This window comes from Hylobates moloch, unplaced genomic scaffold (assembly GCF_009828535.3).
Source record: "Hylobates moloch isolate HMO894 unplaced genomic scaffold, HMol_V3 SCAFFOLD_17, whole genome shotgun sequence".
NCBI classification, from domain to species: domain Eukaryota; kingdom Metazoa; phylum Chordata; class Mammalia; order Primates; family Hylobatidae; genus Hylobates; species Hylobates moloch.
In genome coordinates, this window is record NW_026652292.1 from 61,832,559 (window position 1) to 61,859,646 (window position 27,088).

A 27,088-nucleotide genomic window follows, 5' to 3' on the forward strand; every position below is an offset into this window, starting at 1 on the left:
GATGTGAAATATGTTTTCAAATTCATAGTTATATGCAGATTCTGAATACTTCCAGGTGAGGGAAGATGAGAAGAGATGGCTTAAAATAATGAGAGTGACCTTTTTCCCTTGTGGTTGAGGGCTAATATGCTACTTTTGAAAAAGAGACCAGACGCTGAGGTTCTTATTATGTTCTTTTCTTACTGATTATGTCCTTGAGCCTCATTGTTCTTGTGGGTAAACCTGGGGTAATATCACTTTCTTCTTGAGTTGTGAGAGTTAAATTATGACATTGTTTTCTGAAGTTCTCAGCATTAGTGTCTGCATAGTTAATTAGATGGTAGCCATTATTAGTGTTGAACTGGGGATCTCTACAACTTCTAAGTTTGTGGCATTTCTTAGTTAGCTGCTCCCCAATCCTTTCCCTATCTCTAGAGAGGGAAATTTATTTTCCAGAAAAGTTTCAAACATAGGCAAAGGCAGCAAAACCTCTGAGATTCCTACCACTATAGAATCCTGTGATCATGATACTCTTTGAAATGTGCTTTGGTTCTTTGGAAGGAGAATATATTGAAATAAAAAATAGTTGTTATTTTCTAAACATCCTTTGACCTAGAGGGTAATAAGGTGAAACACCCATTTTTGAGGATGCTTATTGCATTTATGCATTATTTTGGCCCATCTGTCAATGAATTAGTCTTTAATTTGGGCTGAGCCATTTTGGTATTTCAAAACAAACAAACATATTTTAAAACAGCACAGAAAAATGTCATTATGGATTTTAATATGTTTACTATGCTTTATTTGGGGGGATTTTGATATGCAAAGTTCTTATTGAAATGCACAGGAGGTTGCTACCATTGATTTGAGTACTAAAAATAAGATGTAGTCATGTTCTTCTTCCCTTTTTCCTTCTTCTTTTCCTTATTTGAGTAATTGTATGGTAGAGAGCTAAGTGACAAGAAAAACAGAATGCTAAAAAGCAACACTGGGTAAGTTGCCCAGGCTGGGCAGTCATCACTATGGACCCCATCCAGCCCAAAATAGCCTTGTTGAGCATCTGAGCAAGAGCAGCTGTGGAGGCTTCTCCCTGACACCAAGGGAACATCCACTGAGGCAGCCACATGATGCCATATGGCCACCAGTGACCAACCTTTGTTGGGCAGCAGACATGCTCTCTCCTTAGCTCTTACTTTTCCTAGATGAAAGTCATGTCCTAGTGGGATGGGAGGAAGGTTTGCTTCCCTGTCATTGTCCTACACTATTTCTCTGACCTCCTAACCTTCTTGTTTATCTGTTTCTAATTTTTGTGCTCAAACCTCCATGTTTTCTCTATGTGATCCCTGCCTAAGGAAAGGGGCTATGGTGCTACCACTCCATTCGGTGTCATTCTTTTCTTCAGGTCTCTTACACTCCCATTCATGTTCATGGTGCTTTACACTGTGAATCTTCAAGAAGAGCTCTCCTTGTCATCTTTAGCGTTCATCATTCTCTGCTCTCAATCATTGTACATCTTGAACAGTCTTGCACAGTCAGTTTTTCTGTCTCTACTGCATGCTCCTGGAAGGCATGTCTTGTTTGTTACCGTATCCTATGGTGACTACCTAGAATAACATATGACTTATATTATAAGTGCAATCATTTAATGAAAGAATAAATAAATGAATGACCTAGAAAATTGTTGGACCAGAAGAAGTTGTACATTTTTTACTTTTAAATGAGGAAGTGTCCTTTGGTGCCTCTGCCTTCCAGGGAGAGACTTTTCATGGTTCCCAAGACTTTCCCTGTAACAATTCTTACTCAAGATACCCAAAGATGCTAAAATTAAATACAAGGTAAGAACCAGAAGCAATGCTTAGCAGAAACCGAATTTTTTACTGGTTTTCCTGTCTCTATGCAACACTTCTACTTCCTTGGTGCACTTATTTTCTTTAGTCTCCTGAAATCTTTACTCTGGATCTCATAGGACCCATTTTGGCCTCTCCAAGGCTCTCATCTGCCACAACAGCATTAGATAGTTTCTTTTGGACCCACCTCCAAGCCCAACTGTGTTTACGCATATTATTCTGACTTTGCAAAGTCCTATTGAGATGAATGGGATGTTTGTCAAGGCACTTTCCTTTGGGACACTGTGAAAGGGGACTGATCCTAAATAATGAGAAGTTGTATAATTGAATGGACTGTGATGATGAGGCAGAAAAATATCACAGGAAAAGTACCTGTGAGCCACAGAATATCTCAGCTCTTCCTCCAGGCGAGAGGGACAGAGAGATCATTTCTGTCCCTGGTAGACATCTATTAACCCATTCAGACTTATAGTATGTATAGTGGGAGCGTAATATCCAACAAGTGAATTTATGCTTAATGATTGAAAATTGGACAGTACATTTCTACCTTTCTGGACCTGTTGAGGATAGGCAGAAATTTTGCTTATTTTAATAGGAAAAAAAGTGTTGAAAGGAGTAAACAAAATTTAATGTCCTGGGTTATTTTTATTTTATTTTATTATTTTCTAGTGAAAAGAAAAAGGAAGTTGTGGGCTGGGAATAGGCACTCTTGGGGTTGATCCACAGTTCTACCTCTGGCTTAGTGCCAAGTTTTACTTTGGACAGAAGTGGCAGAACTTTCTGCCCCAATTTCCTGGTACAGACGGGATCAGCAGCATTTTGGAATGCATCTGCACATTGCATGAGGATATTTTGAAGATTAATCAGCTCCCTATGTTGGTGGGAGAAAGCCAATAAATAAACGAAAGGCAGATTTTACTTGTAAAACTACCATGAAAGCAGTAGAAGTTAGACAAATCAGGAGAAGCTACCTAGGGACTTTGGAAATATTATAATCTTATAGTATCCCCTATCCTTTCTCCCTCTCTGTTCTGGTATAAGAGGTGTATCATTCTGTGGACCATGAAATTAGTGGTTTGTTGCCTTAGCAATTGACCTTCATGGCACCCCTCCTGGTCTCTGGTCTTCTTAGTGACTTTGCACAGAAGTGCCTTCTTATTTTTGAGCATTGCCTAGAAGCCTATGCCTGTCATGTTCAGTACATGCAGGAGCCGGTGCTTTGCTCCATTCTGGGAGTCTGTGTTTTGTTTATTTACTTGTTTTCACATGATTAGGCTTTTTTTTTTTTTTTTGAGATGGAGTCACTCTGTCACCGAGGCTGGAGTGCAGTCATGCGATCTCGGCTCACTGCAACCTCCGTCTCCCAGTTCAAGCGATTCTCCTGCCTCAGCCTCCTGAGTAGCTGGGATTACAGGCATGCACCAAGATGCCTAGTTAATTTTTGTATTTGTAGTAGAGACGGGTTTTCCCATGTTGCCCAAGCTGGTCTTGAACTCCTGACCTCAAGTGATCCACCCGCCTCGGCCTCCCAAAGTGTTGGGATTATAGGTGCCTGCCACCATGCCTGGCTGAATTTCATATTTTTAGTGGAGATGGGGTTTGTCCATGTTCCCCAGGCTGGTCTCAAACTCCTGACCTCAGGTGATCTGCCCACCTTGGCATCCCAAAGTTCTGGGATTACACGCGTGAGCCACTGCGCTTGTCCTGATTAGGCTTCTTGACTCCCTCTGCTGCTTTTCATGTCCTGTGGATTGCCATACTTCAGATCTTGGAGGCTGTAGAGTAGAACCTAAAACCAGATTGCCTGGTTCATATTCTGGATCTTTCACTTAGTAGCTATGTGATCTTGGGCAAGTTCCTCAATCTATCTGTGCGAAGTAGAGCTGAAAACAGTGCCTATGTTATATGCATGTTCGGGGGATTAGACATGCTAATATATGAAAATGACTTAGAATAGTACATAGTAGGCATTCAATACATCATACTTATTGTATTGATTCAACAATCATTTTGGTGAATCAGTTATATCTGAAAGCTTTGTGGTGATATTAGCTTATTTAAAATTAAATAAAATTGATTAAACTTTTTTCCTTGATGTACATAGGAATTCATATGCAGTAATATCAATACTTAGTATTCACTAAATTATACATGAGCTGAAAAGTCTTACATGCTAAGAAGACAGAACACATAAACTATTTTCTTCTTGAAAAAATACATATATAGGCTGTTTATATATAGGCTCAATATTTAGATGTTAACCAACTTTGCAATTTTTTTTTTAAGGTTCATGTCTTACTGTTATGCAAGGGCTTCAGTTAGGATAATGAAACAGTTAAGAACATGAGGTTTGGATTCAGATAGCACTGAGTTTGAATCCTGATTTCCTGATTTTGTAACTTACTAGTTATATGACTGTAGGCAAATCACTTAAACTTTCAATGCCTGTTGTTTTTCTCACCTGTAAAACAGAGATACAAATGTCTACCACATGGTTTTTTATTGTAATAAAATAAGATACTGCATGTAAATAATTTTTATGCCTGGATTAAGGAAATAATTCTATGGAAAAAGCCATATTGCACACCTCTGGGGAGCACTATTTACATGGTATTCTATGTAAGTAGTATCCCTTGGAGTTGCGCAGTAGAGGGCCTGATACAAAAATTGATATCTACTAACATAATCATTATGATGATACAGCTAGGAAGACAAGTACCTGTGAACCAGAAATCCATGGACATTTGCTCTTTCTCTGCTAAGTGTGTAAGTAGCAAGAAAATAGCCAAAATTAGTATATAATTTACTTCCAGACGTTGCCTCACTTTAATTTCACCAATTTGTATCTGAGAGGTTTCCTGAAATTGTGTGTATTTATTAATGACCAAGTCTATGGCTCTTAGGAAACTTACTGGGAGAAAGAGCAGGCATAATCTTTTCTTGCTGGATGTCCTGCTTGCCAGTGCTTGATCCTGCTCACCCTACCTCCCAGGCATGCGGGCATTGTGGGCAGCTCTTTCGGGAGGTGGCACCAGGACACCAGTAGTATTTTGCAAGAAGGATCCTTGGCTTTGCCTGTGGAGCAGAGAATGTGATCCCCAGCTGGGAGCCAAACCACAAGCATGTGAGCAGAACCTCGAGCTTGGTTTCTGCCCAAGTACATGTAGGGGAGTGGAAAAGACAGGGAAGCTTTGTGAAAGGGTGCAGCTCACATGCAGAGACAATTCCACAAAGTCTGATGGGATATTCCACCTTGGTTCCAAAGAAGAGAAAGGCAGTGGCAATTGTTTTTTGTTTAACTAAACTCCTCTCCACTGGAAAGGGAACCTGCTTATTCACTTCCTGGATCCGGGGTCTTGGGCAAGCCACTTAAAACCTAGATGAGCCTCAGTTTCCTTATCAATAAATTGAGACTAATAGTAACTTCTCTGCCTATATCATAGTGCCTAACTCAGAGGTTTTGCTGTTTTTTTTTGCAAATATAACCAGTATGATTAGCTTCACCAGCATGGGCCACATGTAGTTATGTCTCTTATTATTCTGATTAGTCAATAGAGAGTCTCAGACCCCATTATCAGCAGGAGATCAAAGTCTCCTTCGTGAAGTCTCTCCCTCATTCCACAGATTACAATCCCAATTGTTCCAAGTAACTAGGGGTTGACTTAGGCCAGTTAGCTCAGCCTCGAAAACAAAACAAAAACCCCACCAGTCTGCAGGGGGTGGTTGGGGGGAAAGGTTGGATGCCATGCTGTCTACTAGCATGGCTACTTCAGTTGCTGCCACACAGTGTCGCTGCTGAACATTGATCCTGCATAGCACAGTAGACGCTGGGCCTCTGCTCTGTAGGGGCCGTTGTTACCACAGCTCTCTACATGGATCCAGTGACGTCCCCTTGTTTTGACTTTAAGTTACCACTTTTCTTTCATCACACTCACATGCTAAGTTAGTGCTCCTCATAGCATTACACCAAGAAAGGGCAGCAGGTCCTAGGCAGTTTGCAGTCTCAGCCAGATTTACCCTTCCCCATGTCACCACCCCCTTAACCTTCCCACCTTTCTTGTGGGTGCTCCTTTAAAACTTTGAGACTGCCCCATTCTAACACAGGGATTCTAATAACTTTGAGCATCAAGTGAGACCTTTCCATTTTTCTTTCCAGGGATCTCCTTAGCCCCTATGCCAGTGTATTCACCTTTCCCCAGTGGACAGTTCTGTCTAGCAAAGGATGTTGGGAGACACACAGGACACATTACACCTTTTCCTGAAGTCATGGTGCCTGTGGGCCTCGTATTTATATAACCAAAGACAGAGTTGCTTTGCCCACTTGGGCGGATGAGTGGCTGGCAGCTGCTGATACCCTGTGGCATATGAATGATTAGGTGATGTATGTGAAAGTGCCTTCTAAAGAACTCTATATAAAAGAAGGCATTATGATTATTAATAAGTGGGCAGGGATGATTTATACACATGGCACAGGCAAGGCTAGCTCTCATAAACTTCAGGTGATAGCCAGAAAGCTGTCTGAAATAAAATGCTTTCTAGCCTCTCAGAGTATGCTGGGCCAGTAGGCTATTTTCCTTAATATTAAATCATGTTTCCTTTCTTCTTTCCATTCCCCAGTTCCTCTGTCACCCATTTTTACATGAGTTTCTCTTGCTTCAGCCTCACAATCCTCCTACTGGTATGAGGTGAAGTTGAGAGTTGGTCCAACAAATCAACTATTTGCGTGGTAGGGAAGAGGAAGTTGCAAACACTTACTCCTGGAAGCAAAGTGAAAATAATAGTATAACTTCCCATGCATCAGATATATTTGCTTACTTTATCTCATTTATTCTTCAGAACAAACTGAGGACTTTTCTTTCTACATAGGAGAAAAACTCAATGAAGGTGGTGAGCTTTAGGGAGAGGCCCATTCCACACAGCTCTTGAATAACAAAAGAAAGAGGTAGACTTCATTCTTTGTGGTTGTTTTCTGTTCCAGCACTCCGCCTGGCTTCTGGAAAGGGAATGGCCCCTACTTAAAAAAAAATTCACAGAGCTTTCAGACATTTTGGCACCAGAAGAATTGGGAAGAAGCTCCAGGCATTGGCTGGCCCCAATTCCTTCCTATTTCACTTCACTTTCCCTTTAGGGTTTTCTGATTTTTATACCACTAGAGTCACCGCTTGTCGGGAAAACTCTGCCCAACTGGACAACACAAGTGTTCTTTCTTCTCCTTGAAGCACCTGTCTAATGTTAACAGCTTAGAACAGCGAGACTGATTCCTGGGCCCCATGTGTTGGTGGCCTTCTCCTCTTCTGAGCAAATTGCTATGGAATTTTGTCAGGGAAATCTTAGAATATGCAGTACCCTGAGGAATCAGACTCGAGTACATGAGCAGGAAAATCTTGCTTTCTTCCTTCCAACTGGAATTCTTCCCTCTTAAGTTCTCCATGAAATTCTACCTTCTAAGAATTATCTCCAATAAGATGTCTTTCTACTAAATACAATTTTTTATTTCTCATTTTTCAAAAAAAAAATTCGTTAAGATACCGTTTCTTTTCTTTCCTTTTTTTTAAAAAACAATACTTCATTTTTTCCATTTTCCCTAAAGTAAACAATAATTTTTCTCTGCTGACATTTGTTGCTTTTGGTTTAGTTGCTAATGTTTCTCTATTTATATTTAATTTTGGTAATGCCTTTCCTAAAAGAGCACAGTAGGGGCACTCCTGAGCTTTGGCCCCTTTTATGCTACTTATTAGCTGTGTGATCTGGGAAAAGCCACTGGAGATGTCTGCACTTCGATCTATAGAATGGAAGGATAGCATTAGCTCCCTGGAGGCAGAAGGAGGATGGACTAGATAGTTCCCAGCCAAGGGAGGTAAGATTAGTCCCACTAAGAGCATTCTCTCCTTCTCTGTCTTCTCATTTATTTGGGTCCTTTTAGACTCTTCCAATCTTTATTGATCAGTACCTTTGGTTTTTAGTTATCTCTTCTCTATACATTTGTCTGATTATCACTTTTACTTGTACATCTTGCTATTTCCATTTGTTGAATTAATGAATGGATTTGCCTTCTTTCTATTTTTAGCTACTATGACCACCACCACTATGGCAACTCCTGTTACAAATTACTGTATAACTACCATGTGCCTGATTATTTGCTAAGTGTAAAGCATTAACAGTAACTCCTTTTGACAACCCTGACAGTGGGGTATCATTATCCCCATTTTGTACATGAGAAACTGAGGCTCAGCAAGGTGAAATAACTCGCCCGAGGTCACACCATGTTAAGTGCTGGAGTCAGACTTTGGATCTAGGTATCTCTGACTCCAAAGCTCATCATAACTTCCGTGGCTTCCCATGAGCTACTGATTATTGAGCACCTACCACTTGTTAGCCACTTAGCATATATCACCTCTTTTTATCCCCATAGCAGTCTTGTAAATTAGGTATTATTTTTCCATTTTACTGCTGAGGATAATAAAGCTCAGAGAGAGGTGTTAGGTAAGTACGCCAGAGGCACACTGCCAATAAATGTTCTCAAATCCAATGTCAGATGACATTGGATTCTTGCTTCCTTTCTGGTCTCTGCTTTGTGAATGAATCAGTGAGTGAATGGGTCACCTTCCTTTCTTCCTCTTTTTCACTATTCTTTGTTTCTTTATTCTCCTTTAAAAAATATGTGCCTTAACTTTTTAAATTAAAAATCTAAAATATGCTGGAGGTAAAAAAAAAAAAAAGTCAGGGTGGGGGATACAGAAAAGCACAAATAAAACAGAGCTAGTCTACAGTAACCTTCTACCCAGAGGTAATCACTTTCCTTCCTTTTTTTTCCCTCCTTCCTTCCTGCCCTTGCCTTTGTGTCCTCTTAGCCAAGAGTCACATTCCTTCTCTACCTCTTCCAGCACAAACTCCCTTTGGGGATCCGAGTTTCCCTGCTGTGGCTCTTGGCATAACGCGTGACACACACATTTGCAAAACTAATCAACTGTGGAGGGGACAGGGAGTCCCAGCACAAGCTCAGAAACGCAGCGGCCACCACAGCAGCCAATTCCTTTCCCTGGCCCCAGAGGTGGGGTGAGCAGGCAACTCCCTGTCACTGATCCCTAGCTGCCCCTCACTAGACTGTGAAGCAACAGAGGCCCTAGCAACGGAAAATGCCACCGGACACTCCACGCGGCGGCATGTGCCGGGCTGCCTCTGGGAGCCTTGCGTTCTAAGCCAAAGTTCAGCTGAAGGGCAGTAGCCAAGCCAGAAAGTCATGTGGCTCCCATGTTGGTTAGTGTGTCACTTTGAACAGCTCTTATCTGATATTATTATGACTAACTCGGTGCTGACAGCATGGGACAGATTATAGGGGACATGTGACAATTATTTAAGGCATCACTGAGTGCACTGTGCAGCTTATATTAACCCCTTCTTTCCAGGATCACTTTCCTGCATGTGTTTGTCCCTTTGAGAGTCTGGGAAGGAAAAAAGAAACAAAAAAGTACATTGAACCCTGAAGGGTGCTACTGGTTTCCATTTGAACAGCCTCTGGCAACAATTTATTTTTGTCCCCATAGCTTGAATTATATATGCTCTTTTGGCCTAAAAAGAAAAGAAATCAGTGATAAGGTTGTTCATATTTCAAAACCTTTTTTTTAATACCTTGTACTGATAAAATTCCATACCTTTGCCATCACTGTTGTTGTTAAGGTTGATCTTTAAGATATTAGAGAACTGTGTTGAAGTGCTAGCTGGAGAAATAGTCCCTCAGCGTTGTACCTAAATGTCAGTGGTCAGAAGGCGTTACTCCCCACAATATGATTGACATCTTGGATGGTGCAAAGCAAACATAAGAAATGCTATAATTTATTATTTATTTTCTGCCCTTGAGTATACATGTAATGGTACAATGTGAGGGCTGTTACACCAAAAATCAAGTTCAGAGTCACTCATGGTGGAGAGGGATTTTGTCCTGCTTGAAGCCATGGGTAGTAATATAAATATTCTTTCTGTGTGAGTGAAAAGGAATTTCAAACCTGATTTGGGGACTTAAAGGTAAATATGAAACAGAATATCTAGGTAAAAATTCAGATGATATCATTTAAAGATGTCAAGGATGCTAAAATGTACATATATTTAATGTGGCACCCTGGAGTGGGGTGACAAACAACAGAGTCTGCAAACCTAGAGGAGAGGTTGAACATCAGCCATGTTTTGAGGATTTCCTTGGTGAGTTTAGGCCCTGTTAACACTCAGCTGTAAAATGGAAGGATAATACCTTCCTCATAGGGTTGTTAAAAAGATGTAATGAGAAGAGCCTCATAAAGGCTTAGCCTAGAGCACAATGAATGCTAAATAAAAGGTGGCAGGTATTATTCTAGTTATTATTCTTGTTATTGTTATTTGTAGGCAAATCCTCTGCAGCAGAAGGCAGCAAAGTTTGAACACAGACTTGAAGTGTTAACACCTCCAGGATGATTTCAATCTTGGGGCCACTTCAACCTTTTCCCACTGAGGGTAAAGCTATTGCCAATCTTTCTTCCCCACTCTCCATAATGGGTGCTGCACTTTTTCCTCTCAGTAAAGTGCCTGCCATGGTTTCTGTCATTGACATTCAACAGTGTTCACACTTTGCTACTGCAGAGGGACCTGAACCACTTCCAGCAAAGTGTCAGGGGAGAGCCTCGGGAGGCAGCACTAGCCTTACTCCTTTTATTTTTCCAAGCAATTCAGCTCTGGCTCCAAACTTGCATGTGCTGTTCAACCATATAAAAGGTCTGTGGCTAACTGGCATCCTAAGATGGTGGTTGATGGAACGTCTATTTTGATGTGAGCACATCCTCAGGGGTTTTATTTTTCCACCTCTAGTAACTCACACAAGTTTTCCTTCTACCACATATAGCATGCTCTGTCTCATTTTGTCTGTAGCAATACTTTAGCATCTTTTATAGACTGGGGTTCTACGTACCTCCCTGGGTTGACTTAACGTTTAATCCAGTTTGGGTGAGTTACATTTATTTACTTATTTATTCATTATTATTTTATTTTGATTTTGATTTTTAAATTCCAGGGTACATGTGCAGGATGTGCAGGTTTGTTACATAGGTAAACGTGTGCCATGGTGGTTTGCTGCACCTATCAACGCATCACCTAGGTATTAAGCCCAGCATGCATTAGCAATTTTTCCTAATGCTCTCCTTCCCCCAACCCCATCCCCTGTCAGGCCCCAGTGTGTGTTGTTCCCCTCCCTGTGTCCATGTGTTCTCATTGTTCAGCTCCCACTTATAAGCAAGAACAAGCAGTGTTTGGTTTTCTGTTCCTGCATTAGTTTGCTGAGGATAATGGCTTCCAAATCCTTCCAGCTCCGTCCATGTCCCCTACAAAAGACATGATCTTGTTTTTGTTTTTTTTGTTTGTTTGTTTTGTTTTTTTTATGGCTGCATATGTACCACATTTCCTTTATCCAGTCTATCATTGATGGGCATTTGGTTCATGCCATGTCTTTGCTATTGTGAATAGTGCTGCAATGAACATATGTGCTCATGCATCTTTGTAATAGAATGATTTATATTCCTTTAGGCATATACCCAGTAATGGGATTGCTGGGTCGAATGGTATTTCTGGTTCTAGATCTCTGAGGAATCCCCACCCTGTCTTCCACAATGGTGGAACTAATTTACATTCCCACCAACAGTGTAAAAGCATTCCTATTTCTCCACAACTTCACCAGCTTCTGTTATTTCCTGACTTTTTGATAATCACTATTCTGACTGGTGTGAGATGGTATCTCATTGTGGTTTTAATTTGCATTTTATTCATAACAATTCTTGTTGAGTACTTACTTTGTGCCAGGTACCCTTGTAGGGCCTGGAGATACAAGAGAAATAGAGCCTAGAAACCTAGGATATAATTTCGCTGCCTCCATTTTCCCACCAGAAATTGTGGATTTTCCCTCTAAGGAAATTCTACTTAGTGGCAGCTGTATCCAAGAACAATAACCTTGAACGAACAAAGCACCAGACTCCGAAAATAGTCCAGACACTTTTTCCTGACATCTTTATTTTGATGCATCAGATCTGAGTTGATATTCGGCTGGGGTGCACCATCATGGTAGTACCAGTTGTAAAAATATTAAAATGCTAGCTGCTGCCCAGGCCCTCCAAGTGCCCAGACCCTGTCAGTGTGGCTCCTGCTTTTGGAACTCCTCAATTGCTTCATGATCTAGTAACCAAAAGATTAATTCTTGCCACAGCAGGGGCCCTAGGATGCCTTCTGATTGGTTGAAGTCCATTTCCATACTGGCTCTTAAGCCTGCAAGGATTTTTGAGTCATAATACAATTCTGTTCCATGATGTAGGCATCAATAGCAGAAACTGAGTTTTGATTGTGGACAGTGTAGTACAATTGAGGAGCCTTGGCTGGATCAAGATGCCATCTCTTCTGATGTGGGTGGACTTGGCTGAGTTATTCTCAATGCCTTAGTTTGTGTAGATGGTAAGAATAGGAATGCCTAGACAGCAGGCTGCCTAGGGCTACTGCAAGGAAAAATTAAGTCAGACATACAAAGCACCTAGAACAGTGTTTCAAGATAACAGGTGCTCAGGAGGGATTACTTATTATTATTCTTATTAGAAAATTTTGTAAAACTCAAGCTTAAATTTGATTGATTTCAAGAAAGGTGAAACAGATCCAGTTACCCTCTCTCCTAACTACAAAATTAAACAAAACAAAAACAAGAAAAAAACCATAAAACTTTTCTTGAGGGATGTGAAGAAATAAATATATAGGAGGCTTTTATTTTACTGGCATAATAACATATATCTTTAAAATATCTACATGTAGGATATATAGACAGTCCTGGACATATAATAATTTAACTTTTGATTTTTTGACTTTATGATGGTGTGAAAGTGGCATACATTCAGTAGAAACCATACTTCAAGTACAGAGTACTCATAGAACCAATCTGTTTTTCCCTTTCAGTACAGTGTTCAATAAATTACATTTTATTATAAAATAGGCTTTACATTAGATAATTTTGCCCAACTGTAGGCTAATGTAAGTGTTCTGAACACATTTATGGTAGGCTAGACTAAGCTAGGTTGTAGGTTAGATGTATTAAATGCATTTTTGACTTAGATGTTTATGACTTACAATGGATTTCTTGGACATAACCCCATTGTCAGTCAAGGCACATCTGTATGTGTAAATGTGTTTTTGTTAGATAGATCATGTATTCAGTAATTATTGTTATGTACATGGAAGATATAGGTGAATAACAGAGAGCCCCTGCTGTCAATGAGCTCATTGTCTGTGGGGGAAACAGATGCATAAACCAGCGATTATAATGTGCTGGGTGCAGTAGTAGATGAGTACACCAGGCTCTGGAGGAGCCATGAGCAGAAGGACCTAATTTGGCCTCAAGCAGGCAGCAAGACTCCCTGGAAGAACTGACAACAGAGCTGATTCTTATAGAATGAAGAGAGTTAAATAAGGAAAAAGGATTTGGGAAATGATTTCAGGTAGGGCTGGAGCAAAAGCATGATAAAAGGGCATTCTCTTGGAAGTAGGAAGCAGGGAGGGATAAGAGGTCACGCTGGAGGCAGGGCAGGGGCCAGCTCAGAGAAGACTTTCTTGCCATGTTCAAGAGCTTTCTCTAGGTCAATGTTGAGGGGCTGAAATGATAGACACCAAGGTAGGATGTAGCCAGAGTCAAGTTTTAGAAAGATCGCTGGCTTGAACTAGGACATTCATCATGGAATGGAAAGGAAGGAAGAGACTTAAGAATGATTAAGATTGAAGGGGATGAGTATATTTTTGGTTTGGGTGGATTGGGTTACTTCTTTTCAACAGATGCAAAGAACACAGGCAGGGAAGCAGCTGAGGTTGGGAGGATGTTAAGGTCCATTTTGTATATTTTGAGTGTTCTGGTCCTGCAAGATGTTGGTGGTGAGCACCCAGCTGTCTCTGAGGCTCTGGGCACAATCTGGGCTGGAGACAGATTCTGTCATGGTGGCAGTTAAAGCCTTGAGAGGCAATGAGATGAGCCAAGGAAGGCTAAGAAGAATAAGCAAAGTGGGCTGAAAACAGAATTATAGGCAACACCAGCAGTTAAAGGATGAAACACTGAGAAGCAGCATTCAGAGAGTCAGGCAAACCAGGAAAATTCATCATGATTAAAACCACATTTAAGTGGGTCAGGTAGAAACATGGTCATGCCCAACTAACACCACTGTCTTACCACACTTCTTTGGTAACATTATAAGTTTGAAATTTTATGGGAACTGCCTTGACTAGAAGTTTCTTTCTTATTTAAAAAAATTTTTTTTCTCTCTCTCTACTATTAGGTTTCACTACAAGTAACTATAGTGCTAAACTGATTTTTTCCCCTTTTGTCTGTAGACTAAAACCAAAGTATACAGTTGGACATGAAAAATGATTCTGCTATACCTCCTCACATCTCACCCCTTCCAATGAAAACTAGACTCATAAAACCTTTCCTGTGAGTCCTGGCCTGAGCTTAGGTCAATTCTTCTTTTTAACTGAATCCATTCCATTTTCTCTCATCATCCTCAAAATACATCTCCTTCACTGCTTTTCACATCTTTTATGAAATGTTTGTCCTAAATCTCTTTTATTTTGAGTGGCACTTATAAACTAGAGTCTAGCACAGAGCAGAGGTATTCATTTAATAGTTTGCTTTGATGTCTCCTTTAAGAGGCTTTATAATCTTTATATTTTACCATTGGATTTGGAATTTTATGCTCCTTTAACAGGTATATTACCTTCATCAGATGTTTTCATTTTAAGCTGTTGACTTATAAACACATGGCCTGCGGGGATTGGTGTGCAGACAATTTATCCACTTACAGATTTATTCGCCTATTCATTTTTGTATTTAGAGCAGGGAACCCTAGATTGATTGATAATGATAGCTTATTGGTAAAAATGACTCTTTCAATGACCAAAGTAATTGTTTCCTCCAGTCGACAATGGGTCAGTAAAAGATCACTCAAATTGAGAAGATTTTTAGAAAAGTTAATTAAAAACAAAATGCATTCAGACCCATATTTTGTTCTCTAAGTTTGCATTTTAGAAGAAAATTGTGCTTACACATTTCTTCTGAGGACACTTGGTTTGTCTCCTAAACACTTTAATTGTTACAGTAGTTCATACTTTTCAAAAGATAATGTGTGTTGCTTGAAGCTGACATATTCTGATCTTATGCACCATGAATCCATCACTCTTCTATAAAAGAAAGGAAAGTGGGGTTAGGAATCCACCTTTCTTCTGTTTGGTGTATGAAGGGGGACAGAGCAGGAGAGTCTTAAATAAAAACTGTGCAGGACCAGTGAGCTATGCCAGGCAATCACATCCTGGCACACTTTGTTGATTTGGGTGAGGGGAGGAATTCAACAAGCAACTATGTGAGGAAGTTGGTCATGCTTAGGCATGGTGCTGTATGGAGAAAGTAAACTCTGAGATCCTTCTGCCTGGACACCTATCTAAGAAAAGAAATGGAACGAAAGTTTTTTCGAGATGGAGTCTCACTCTGTCACCCAGCCTGGAGTGCAGTGGTGCGATCTCGGCTCACTGCAACCTCTGTCTCCTTGGTTCAAGTGATTCTTCTGCCTCAGCCTCCTAAGTAGCTGGGACTACAGGCACCACCATGCCCAGCTAACTTTTGTATTTTTAGCAGAGATGGGGTTTCACCATGTTGGCCAGGATTGTCTCGATCTCTTGACCTCATGATCCACCCGCCTCGGCCTCCCCAAGTGCTAGGATTACAGGCATGAGCCACCACACCTGGCCTAGACACTCGGACATCTACTGTGCACATTAATTGTTCCTTTCCTTCAAAGAGTGCTGACAGTCCCCCCCCAAAAAGGGAGTGGGGAATCTCATAGGAAGGGTAAGGCAAAGCATTTGTTTTCATAGAGAGGGTTGCCAAGAAGTTGAAGACTGGCCCATTTGGGGTCCTAGTTGATTTTCAGCAACATGCAATGAATTTGATGGCCAAGATAATCTCCTGTGACTAGTTATTTTCATCACAGAACCACTGTAAGTGATTCAGCATGGCCTGGTATCATTTCTACCTGTGCCCAGGAGAGGCCAGGGCTGAGCCAGCATGGAAATGGAATTGCCCCTGCCTCCTGGGCTCTGAAAAGGCATCTCTCCATAGGAAAGAGTGAGCATGCAGGCCAGCCCAGAAAGGAAATGTCATGATTTGTCCTTGTACTCTGGAGTGTAGTCCTCTCAAGGAAAATGACATGGCTTCCACTAGAGCAAAAAGAATGAGAATATGAAGAGGTATTGAGGGTGGAGGGAGAACTAAGGGAAGGGAAGTTGGAAAATGATTTCAAAAGTGAAGTTTTGGGGAAATATTTTATCTCAAGAAAAAGAATGAGATGGCCCTCTTCCTTTTCCATCTGAGGAGGTCAAGTTAAATTTTGTTTCAGTACAATTGCAGCATTTTTGGCATCTATTTCTAAATATATGCATATCAGGGTACATTCCCTTCCTTCGTATTCTGACAGCTCTTCAATGTTACTTCTTTTTTAGCAGTCATTTCATTCTTTCTTTTTTCTTTTTTTGCATTTTTTGTCGACTGAGTAGTTTCTCCACAGACTTGTGAATTCCTTGGAAGGAGCACCCATCTCTTATTCACTGTTTTTTTGGTCTACTAGCATCCTGTCACTGGATGGTAACATTTCTCATATTAGGCACTCAATTGTTGAATGAATGAATAGGTGAATAAATAAATCAGTGATTGAGCACGTGAACAGGTTGTGAAAGGAACAAATAATGGAATTGGATTGTTTTCAAGTGGGTGAGTCAAGCGTACAACCACATTTCTGTTACCTCTGCTGACCTGCATATAATTTAAGGCCCTCGACACAATTCCATACCTGTCTGTCCACCTATTAAATGCCTTCAGTAATACTTTCCTCACACTCAAAACCATGGCGAGACTCAGTTGTTAGAGGCAAGGAGCCCTAATATCATTTCACCAAAAATAAAAAAATAAAAACAAAGCAAGCAACAAAACCCAGTGTACTGAAGGCTCTATTGTTTTTAGAAAAAAATAACCTGGGGTTGTACAGCATCAGAGGAGTTAACAGCAGCCAACAAAATGAAAAACAAAAGCTCCTGGGGAAAAGTCAAGAACTAGAAAATGCAATAGTTAGCTGATAAAATGTCTGCTTCAGTTTCGGCCAACTTCCTTGAACCTTGCCCCATTGCAGTGGCCCCCAGTTGAAATGGCAAAGAGGTGTCGGTGATAAATCACCTTGCCATGAAACAGCACAAGCTTTAGTAAATTGCGTGTGGAAGCCAGAGTGGGTACAATAGTGGTGTAGCCCGGGTGAGCCAGCAGGCCTCCAGTGGCGCGGAATATTTATCCCTCCTTAGCCACGGGATGCCTTCTGTTCATTCATAGATGGAAAATGAGTTGGGCGTTTTCATTGAAGCATTCCATTGTCTCTGTCAGGAGTAAACCGAACAAATACACAGAAAGCTAAGATGCCAGCAGAAACCTCCGCCTCAGACCCAGAAAGTTAAAGCCTTATCCTGTACTACTGAAATAAAGCACTGCTCTTACTCTTTTTGTTTCTTACATTATGAAACCAAAGGAGAGTGAACTAACTGAACTAATAAAACTAACTCTCTTAAAACATGATGCAGTTCATCTTAGCTATTGTGTGAATGCATCTATTCCACTGCCATTTCTGGGGGAAGGAAAGGAGGAGAAATGCTTCGATGGTTATAGAAATTCAGACCACACATAGATGTGTACCTGCATATTTTGGCAAGAAAGTGAAGTTGTCTTGGAGATGTTCCTTCCTTGATGTGATGGGATGTTGAGGACTCCTGGTCTTCTGTTGGATACCAAAGCTAAGCAATAGACTTTGCCCCAGCTGGAATCAATTTCTCTTTGAGTGCCAAGCACCCAGGCCATTAGAGGTCTGTGTCTAACATGCCTAACATTTCTGCCTTGCACTCTCTGGAAGGATCTTAGGTGTTTGTGTAGCATTTCCCCTTCAAGACTGCAAATTCCATAAGGTCAAAATCCACCTCTGATTATCTGGGCATTTTTTCTCTGCTCTGCTAACCTTCAAGCATGCACAATATTTTATGAACATTGTGCATATTCAATAAATGTTTGTGGAATGAATGATATTATTCTCTGTCCCTGGGTAATAAGCATGGCTTGACCATGTAGAATGTGCTCTCTAACACTTGTAGTACCACACCATAATTTTGGGGCCAACAGAGGTATTCCGTTTAGGTGAATGCCATGTCTCCTTTTAAGCCACATGATCATTATTATTTTAACTTTTAGGATTGAGCCTTCATTCGAAAACTGAGTCCAAGTAATTTCTAACTCCCAACTAATCCACGGAGTATGCACCAGTAAAACCACACTTGCTTTCAATAGGCTTTCCAATACATTCCAGAAGAGCCACACACAATACTTACATTCAATAGGCTTTCCAATACATTTCCAATACATTCCAGAAGAGCCACACACAAAGTGCACTTGTCTTGTTAACCTCTCCCCTCCCACCTGCCTGTGGGATGTGAGCATTTTCAGACAGTTCTATTGTCGCCAGTGAAATGTCAAACAAAATGGTGTTCAGTGTGCCTGGGGGCTTTACATGATGAGCTGCCTGGCACCCTGATGTCTGCTGTGTAGTGCATTTTTAACGTAAGGGCAGCCAAACCGAATCCCATGCCTGGCTCAGGCTGAGAACTGGAGACACTGGAAGAAACATAGTTTTAAATTACAAGGTATTTCACCCACATCCATTTCTCTTTGTGGGAGACTTTCTCCGGAGTTGAAGAATCCCTTCACATTCAATTTGATTCTTTTATAATCCCTGTCCCCTGACACACACACACACACACACACACACACACACACACACACACACGCACGCGCACTTGGTTATCTGAGGACAAGAGTTGAGTTGTTTACTGTTTTCCCAGGGTACAAAGTCTTAAAGAGTTTAATTGTGAATGTAATCTGAAGAATCAAAGTCAGCCCCACTCCTCAGAAGAACGGGGTGAGTGTGGGAGAAAGGAATTGTTTGCTTTGCACTGTGCTCAAAGTGGTGTAGCCCACTCCTTTCCCTTTGAGAAAGGTGGCAGGAGGGGGTGGAGGGTGGCACGGGAGACTCAATTGTCCCTTTTATAGAAGAACCCCCAGTCCTCTGGGTTGTGCCCTCTAGGCTCCTTGCTGTTTACTGGACGGGCAAGCCCAGGCTGGGTCCTGAGGCTGGTATATCCTCAGCAGAGATGGAGTTCTGGCTGGAACAGGCTCCCCGTGGCTGAACTGGTTTGAAGAATGGGAGGAACCTCCCTGCTGCTTCCAAATAGGAACCTGAGTCTGTCCTGGCTTCGGTCATTTCAGTAGCAGGGCAAGCGCTGACACTGTAGGAGATGGAAGATTACATAAAAGAATTCTGGCAAAACACTGTATAATTTCCCCTTTTCTGAGTTTAGGGGAGGGTGAGGATTATAGAGCTGGGAGGACGAAAGTTGAAGTGGACAGAAGAAAAGACAAGATGAATAATTTCAGGGTTTCATAGTCAACTTTAGAATTTCAGGGAAAATGAAGCTTTGAATTGTACAACTATTATGCCTGAATTAAATCACCCAGGGGTAAAAGGCATTTGCTGGCCCTGTCATGGCTACTGTTTCCTTCAATGCATCACCAAGCTGCTGGCCACATAGTGTTTTCTGCAGTCTAGTAATTCAGTGGTAATGGATGACAAATTGAAATTTTGACCACAGTATAAACAAACTACCATTATAAGGACTAATATAGATATTAACCTTGGATTCATTTTTTAAAAAATCAGATAGATCAAGTTGTAGCAGCCAGAGGCTCTTTTCAGGGAAAAGACCTGGTAGTTTATGGAGCTAGTTCATCACCTGCCATGGCAGAATACAGTCCCACCGGTAGAAGCTTCCCTGTACTTGATCTTAACCCATACTGTTATATTTATGATGTTCCTTTGAACATTTTATGTTTTATCTTTTTTAAATCAATAGATAGTTTCTGACAGATTGTAATGGGATTTCTTTATGCATACCTCTCTTCTTGCTGAGTTAAAAATCACTGTCTCTAAGATTGTTTCATTTACATTTGCTCCTACATGGACCTCAAGGGTCAAACAGAACAAGTCAGATCTTTTGGATCTTTGCTTTTTTCATAGCCTCTCACTCACCACTGGCGATTCTTGCTTCCCTTGTCCCATTATCTTGTTGAATATGCTGGCTTCTGTTATATCCTCTTAACGGATCTTTTATTAGCAAGAACCTTACTGCACTGGCTTGATTCTTCCGATTTGATCCAAGTTTCGGGCACTCTTTCTTTGTCCTCCACTTGCTCTCTATGTGTATGTTCTGCTAAGCTACTTTATCTGTGCATGAAAAAGGGAGATCATTCTGTCAATAACAATATTTTATCTAGGGCTCCTGACCAATTAGTGTAAGGGCCATCACACAAATCCTATTTTCTATTAGTAAGAGGATGGACTTTTTTTAAGGGCTGAAGCAAGAGGAGAGAATCACCATTCATTTATTGGGAACTTAGAAGAGAGAGTGAGCAAAATCTGAGCTGCCTCTTAAAGGGATTCACAATTCACTTCTTTTTTTTTTTTTTTTTTTAAGAACTACTCATTTTATTAGATGAAAGATATTTCAAACTGCAAAAGTCCTCCTTGAGGCATAATACCTTCTAAGATGTGTAAACTCATAGGATGGTAGGTTGATGTGGGACTTGGAGACTTTGTGTTGCCATCTCTATGCTTTAAAGATGGGGAAACTGAGGCCCAGTGTATTTTAATACATTCATCCAAAGTTGTGCATGTGGTAAGTATGTGAAGCCGAATTTTCAGGGGTCTGAGACTAATTTTTTTTCTAATGCAACTGACCACAGTAGAAACAAACTACCATTTTTAAGGACTAATATAAACATTAACCTAAATGTATCTGTTGAGCACTTTTGATATAGCTAGGAGTATGCTTGGTGCTATACAGGTTAAAACAATGTGTATGTAAAGTTGCTGCCCTCAGGAGTTTTACATTATTTTTCTCAAAAATAGGACCTATCCAATTGATGAAATTAGCGAAGGATGAGGCTTGATTTATAATCAAGTGCTAGAAGGTGCAGTATGGATAGGAGGAGCACTCAATGTTAACCATGTTGGGTCATGGTTTATAAAATAGATGGGTCCTAAAATAAGTCACACAGAACCAGCAGAATAGAGTTAAACAGAGAGACTAGTAGAGGACAGAGAAGCAAAGTTTGCATGAAATATATAGGATAGGATGATGGCAAATCCCTGACACAGAGGCCGCTTGCTCCTATCTTTATTCATGTTAGACATTTCTCCTTGATTGCAGTACTTTTCCAGAGCCCTGGAATGATCAAATCATTATTACTTTTTATTATTTTTTAAACAATTTCTGATAGTCAGCATGAAATAGTTAGAATAGACAGGAGACCATGAAATCTACTGGCTAACCTCCATGTTGGGTAACAAGATCTTCCTGACCAGAGCAATGGTTTATATTTTAATATTAGGAGATAAAAATATACAAGCCCTAACTTTAGTAGTCATAAGTAATATTTGTCATGATGTCTCATTAAGAGACCCAAAATTTTTATGTATAATCGATTTTGAATTTAAATTATTTTTGACTGGGTGCTGTGGCTCACACCTGTATTCCCAGCAATTTGAGAGGCCGAGGTGGGTGGATCACTTGAGGTCAGGCATTGGAGACCAGCTTGGTGAACATGGTGAAACCCTGTCTTTACTAAAAATACAAAAATTAGTTGGGCATGATGGCTGGCACCTATAATCCCAGCTACTCAGTGGGCTGAGGCAGGAGAATTGCTTGAACCTGAAGGCTGAGGTTGTAGTGAACAGAGATCATGCCACTGCACTCCAGACTGAGCAATAGAAGGAGACTCCATCCCCCCCCCCAAAAAGAAAAAAAATATAATTTAAATTATTTTTGTTGTGTCGGACCTCCCCAAATCTAGCTCTTATTGCAGTGCCTGGTAGTTATTGGGCATGCAGTAAATATTTTTTAAGTGAATGAAACTCACAGAGGGGTTAATTGTAGCCTTGAACAGGTGAAAGGCCAGAGTTTTATAAGCTAAATCCATCCAGCTCATGCCGGCACCGGAGCCATAGCATAGGTATCCACAATGTATCTCAATGGACCGACTACATTCTTCTGTAAAATTGGTATCAGCAGGGCCTTCTGTTTCCTGCCATGCACATTTGCTCTAAGTCACAACATTAATTAATAGATAAAATTTATTGTACGAAAAGAGTGGCGATATTAACTTGTTTTCATGCATTTGGATATCTTACCAAACCCCATCCTACCAGAAATAATATGGCAGGTTTCATTTTCAGAGAATACATTGGCATTGCTAATTTTAGTTATCAATCAACGAGATTGCAAAATACCTGAGATCGGGGCTTCACTCATTATTTCAAACTGCTCACCCACAAATGAACAACATTGATTAAGTACCTACCCTTACGTGATCTTTTATCAGGGAAAGATGAAAACACAGAAAAGCCAGGCATGGTGGCTCACACCTGTAATCCCAGCACTTTAGGAGGCCGAGGCAGGTGGATCACGAGGTCAGGAGATCAAGACCATCCTGGCTAACATGGTGAAACCCTGTCTCTACCAAAAATACAAAAAATTAGCCGGGTGTGGTGGTGGGCGCCTGTAGTCCCAGCTACTTGGGAGGCTGAGGCAGGAGAATGGCGTGAACCCAGAAGGCGGAGCTTGCAGTGAGCAGAGATCGCGGCGCTGCACTCCAGCCTAGGCGACAAAGCCAGACTCCGTCTCAAAAAAAAAAAAAAAGAAAGAAAACACAGAAAAGAGTAGGATGTGGTTCCTAATAGCAAGGAGCTGGGAATCTAGGAGGGCAGTGGTGTAATATAACTGCGAAATCTGCCACTTGCAGCATGCACACATTTCATGGTAGCTACTCAGTAAGTACCCATTTTATTCTTTATATCTTCAACATGGGTTTAGCTAATACATTTCGTCTCTACTGCCTGTTCCAATTGCTTCATAATGACTACTTGGAGTTCATTGTCAAAAATTCTGAGGCCCTGGGTAGGTTCTGGGGAAAACGGCAGCAGTCAATGAGTGATGTCAATCTACAGGCAGAGGAGGGTGAGGTAGCATGTGCCGGGAACAAGAACACAGTCGTTGTACTGAGAAACAGGCTCTTGGGAATAGTCCACAACACCTTCCCCTAGTTCTGACTCAGTAGTTCATTTGCTATTTTGTATGTGTTCAGATGTGGAATCCATAAATGTCATGTTTTAAAAATGTTGATGTTAATACAATTATATCGAAGCACCACTTCCAGCAGGTTAAAGAAATAGTGAGAGAAGACCTTCACAAGTTTAATGATAATGTCTGGATATTTATTTTTTAAATGGTGGTGATGATAACTAACATTTGTATTTTACTTTGTAGTTTACAAAGCACTTTCACAAATTGGAAACAACTTAACTGTCTGTGAATGGAGTATTGGCTAAATAAATCAAGGCACTTTCATACAATGGAATAGTAGGCAGCTATTATATAGAATGATATAGATCTTTATTTACTCACGTGAGATATGAGATGAAACACCCATAGTATGTTTTTTTTTTTTAAAGCAGGTTTCAGAGCAGTACATCATGTGTGTCTAGCTCTTTAAAAATTATGTTTTCATAAACACACACATGCACATATAAATCTGCATGTGATTATGGCAGAGAAAGAAATCTGGAAATTTATACAGGAAAATGCTAATGGTGGTTCTCATTGTTTGCTAGAATGTAGGAGATTTTACTTTCTCCTTTCTGTCTTTCTGCATTTTCTGAAAGCCTTATGATGAATATATTCTTCCATGAAAATAAAAAACAATAGTCATTTATTTAAAATGCCTAAGCACATTATCACATATTAAGATTAATTGATCCTTACATCTATGCCAAAGGTAGTTATTATCCATGTTTTACGAATGAAGGGTAAGTTCAAATTAACTGCCAGTACTTTATTTTACTTGTGCCGGGCAATGTAATTTACTTATTGCCTTATATAGTTGATTTACTTACATAAACTCATTTAATTCCCCCAGTAATTCTTTGAGGTAAGTATTATCCACATTTTATAGATGAAGTAACTGAGGCACAGAGACGCTAAATAAACTGTTGGAGGTCACACAGCTTATACACCTATAAGTGGCAGAGCCAGGACTTAAAGCCAAGCCACTCAGCTCCAGCACCCAGATGCCTCACAGTTATGCCATGCTGCCTGATGGAAGGCACAGGGAGGGGGTGGTGGCCTTAGGAGCTGAACTTAGATCTTCTGCTCCAAATACTTTTCCCTTGTCACTACGCATTTGCATGTGCCTTTTATTTTATGCTGGTCATGAATTGTCAGGCTATTGTCTCTCCCCCTCAACATAGCCTCATAGCCTGGTGTAATTTATTTATGCGACTTCATGATAAATTTCTCCTGGAATTCAGTATTTGGAATAAAATCGCTCTATGTGACTGTCTATATCTATCAACCTGTCTATGTCACATTTGCCATGTGCCAGGCATTATTCTAGGGCTGAACGACAAAAAAAGACTCTTGTCCTCATGAGTGTTACATTTTAGCAGAATAGATGGAAAATATACCAAAGATAGAATTTAGAAAACTGATAAATGCTATGAAGAAAAATAGAAAAGAATTTCTTTTCTAGAAGTAGAAAAGAAATGGCTGGGGACTAGGATGGTGTTACTATTGAATAAGGGAGGTCAGGGAAGTCCTGTTTTGTTGGATAATGAAATTTATTTAATGCAACACACTTTAATTTTTGTCTAAACTGCCAAGAAACTCAAAGCTCAATTCAGAACTCAGCTACAAAAAATGGTGCATTCCAGGTATGTTCTAGCATTTACTTCCTTGTTCATTTTAAGTGGATTTGATATGGTGTTTCTATTGATATGATATTCCTATTGCCTTGTTTTATGTGCCTAGCTTTTAATGTAACTAAAAATCCCATTTAAAAAAAAAGAAAATAAATTTTAAACATTAAAAAAATGAATGGAGTCAGTCCAAAGTACAAAAGAAATGAAGACAGACTATTTTCCTTTAGCTCGAAGGAGTCTCTCCTCCTTTTTAAGTTTTATGGAACTTCCTCGGACCTCTATGATACTTACTGGGAGCCATGAATGTTGATGGATGTGAGAGGTTTCTCCTGTAATTAAAATTATTGTTATTTATAAGGATTCCTTCAGAAATTATTGTAATATATAATTGCTGTTAATTGATGACAAATACTTGCTGTTTATCAATAATGCAAAATATTGATATCAGCATCTTCTGTTGCTGTGTGCCCACTCTTAGCAATTAGATCTTGAGAAACAATGCTTTCTGTTTGTGTCAGTGGCTGGAAGGTAATTGAAAACATCTTGATATTGACTGACATCTAAGGTAGCCATGTTAGGTTCATGCCACACTGACTGCTGTTGGCATGGTCAGTCATGGAAAGAAAGAGTTGTTTTTAAATACGATTTTGAAGATATCTGTCATGTATGTTAAAAATATTTCTCTTTGGTTATTTTCCTTATATAGGGATGGGACAAAACATTCTCAACACATTTGCGTTGGCTGTGTTCAAAATCAGATTCTCAAGTTTTGGGGACGTTTTAGAGGTGGTGTGTTTGTGATTATGCTCATAACAAGGTCTTTGCCGGACTGTGGGAGTCAGACAGCCTGAGACTGTAGTGATTGAGGATCTGTCTGTTTCCTCCACCAATTTTAAGGACAGACACTATATGCTGATTAAATTGGTGCCTAACAGTGTATTTTAGAGGGCAAGTGATCAATAAGTATTTGAAAAGGCAGTATGTGAATGTATGTCTCTATGATTGTCTTATAGAAAAGGATATTAAAAAATATTAACACATACCAGATTCCCTAGTGTGAAGAGAATCAGTAAATAAATGCAAAGGTCTTACAACAATGCCTGAAACACAGTAATAAGCACTCAATAAAATTTAATGATGATTAATATTTAATATTATATTAGGGGAATAGTCTCATGGCATAGCATAGTGCTTGGCACACAGCTCACTTCAATAAAGATTTATTTAAAGGTTGAATCCCTCCCAGAAGAGGTTAGGTGTCCATTCTCTGGACTTTTCTAGCAGCTCCTGCTTAGCTTTACTCCAGTACATAACATTAATATAAATATAACTTGCTTATTCAACTTACTACTCTGCGAGTGCTTCAAAGGCAAGCTTTTTGCTTTTTCATCTTCATAGTCCTGAGGTGCAGCCTGTAGAATGTGGCAGGCACACAGTGCATGTGAGGTGAATGGATGGATGCAAAGATGGATGAATGAGCACATGCCTCCTCTGTGAGACTCTAGCATCAGCTCAGATGTCAAATAGTTTGGGTTAATACCAAGTAATAGGAAAAAAAAATTCCCACCTGCCTCTACTTAGCTATAGAACTCTATGATCCATTCATTCAACACATGTTTACTGAGTTGTTCAGTTAGCATTTTAGTACCTAAGAACATAATTGTGAACAAGACATTGTTCTTGTCTTCGTGGAGCTTATGTTGTAAATATCTTCAAGTCTCATTTTATGCACATTTCCTCTTCTCAGAGACTGCTAGATTTGGTTTTGAAATCACATTGAAAGTTACTATCCTGGGCTTTTACACATTTCACCAGTTGTTCTACTACTGAGGAAGGGCCTCCATTCCATATGCTCATTTATTATGTGGGAGTGTGGCTGGAATCAGAGAGAAAAGGATTTAAGAGTTAAAGTTTTTAAAAGTGCTTGATCACTGCTGCCATATACAGAGAATTCAGTAAGTTGGAAGATATATCAGTTAGGTTTCTCCAGAGAAACAGATTTTCTCTTTCTCTCTCTCTCTCTCTCTATATATAATATATATAATATGATATATATAATATATAATATGATATATGTATCTATCAATTGAGAGATTCTATATATATCATATATAATATGATATATATATTATATTATCAATTGAGAGAGAGAGTGTATGTGTGTGTGCACATGCATGCTAAGAAATTAGTTCATGTGGCCGGGCGCAGTGGCTCACGCCTGTAATCCTAGCACTTTGGGAGGCCGAGGTGGGAGGATCACGAGATCAGGAGATCGAGACCATCCTGGCTAACATGGTGAAATCCCGTCTCTACTAAAAATACAGAAAAAAAAAAAAA

General features: G+C 40.1%; 1 protein-coding gene across 5 annotated transcripts in view; it reads left to right on the forward strand.

The window, feature by feature from the left end:
* PPARGC1A (PPARG coactivator 1 alpha) overlaps nucleotides 1-27,088 on the forward strand; it is a 337,407-nt gene that overhangs the window by 153,143 nt on the left and 157,176 nt on the right. The window contains exon 1 of one of the 5 annotated variants that reach the window (XM_058430084.1): nucleotides 9,065-9,083. The exons of the other annotated variants lie outside the window; for them this stretch is intronic. Within the exon in view, the coding sequence (XP_058286067.1) occupies nucleotides 9,078-9,083 (6 nt within the window). The 5' untranslated portion in view covers nucleotides 9,065-9,077. Of the gene's footprint in view, nucleotides 1-9,064; nucleotides 9,084-27,088 lie in introns of those variants that run through there. 5 annotated transcript variants of the gene reach the window in all.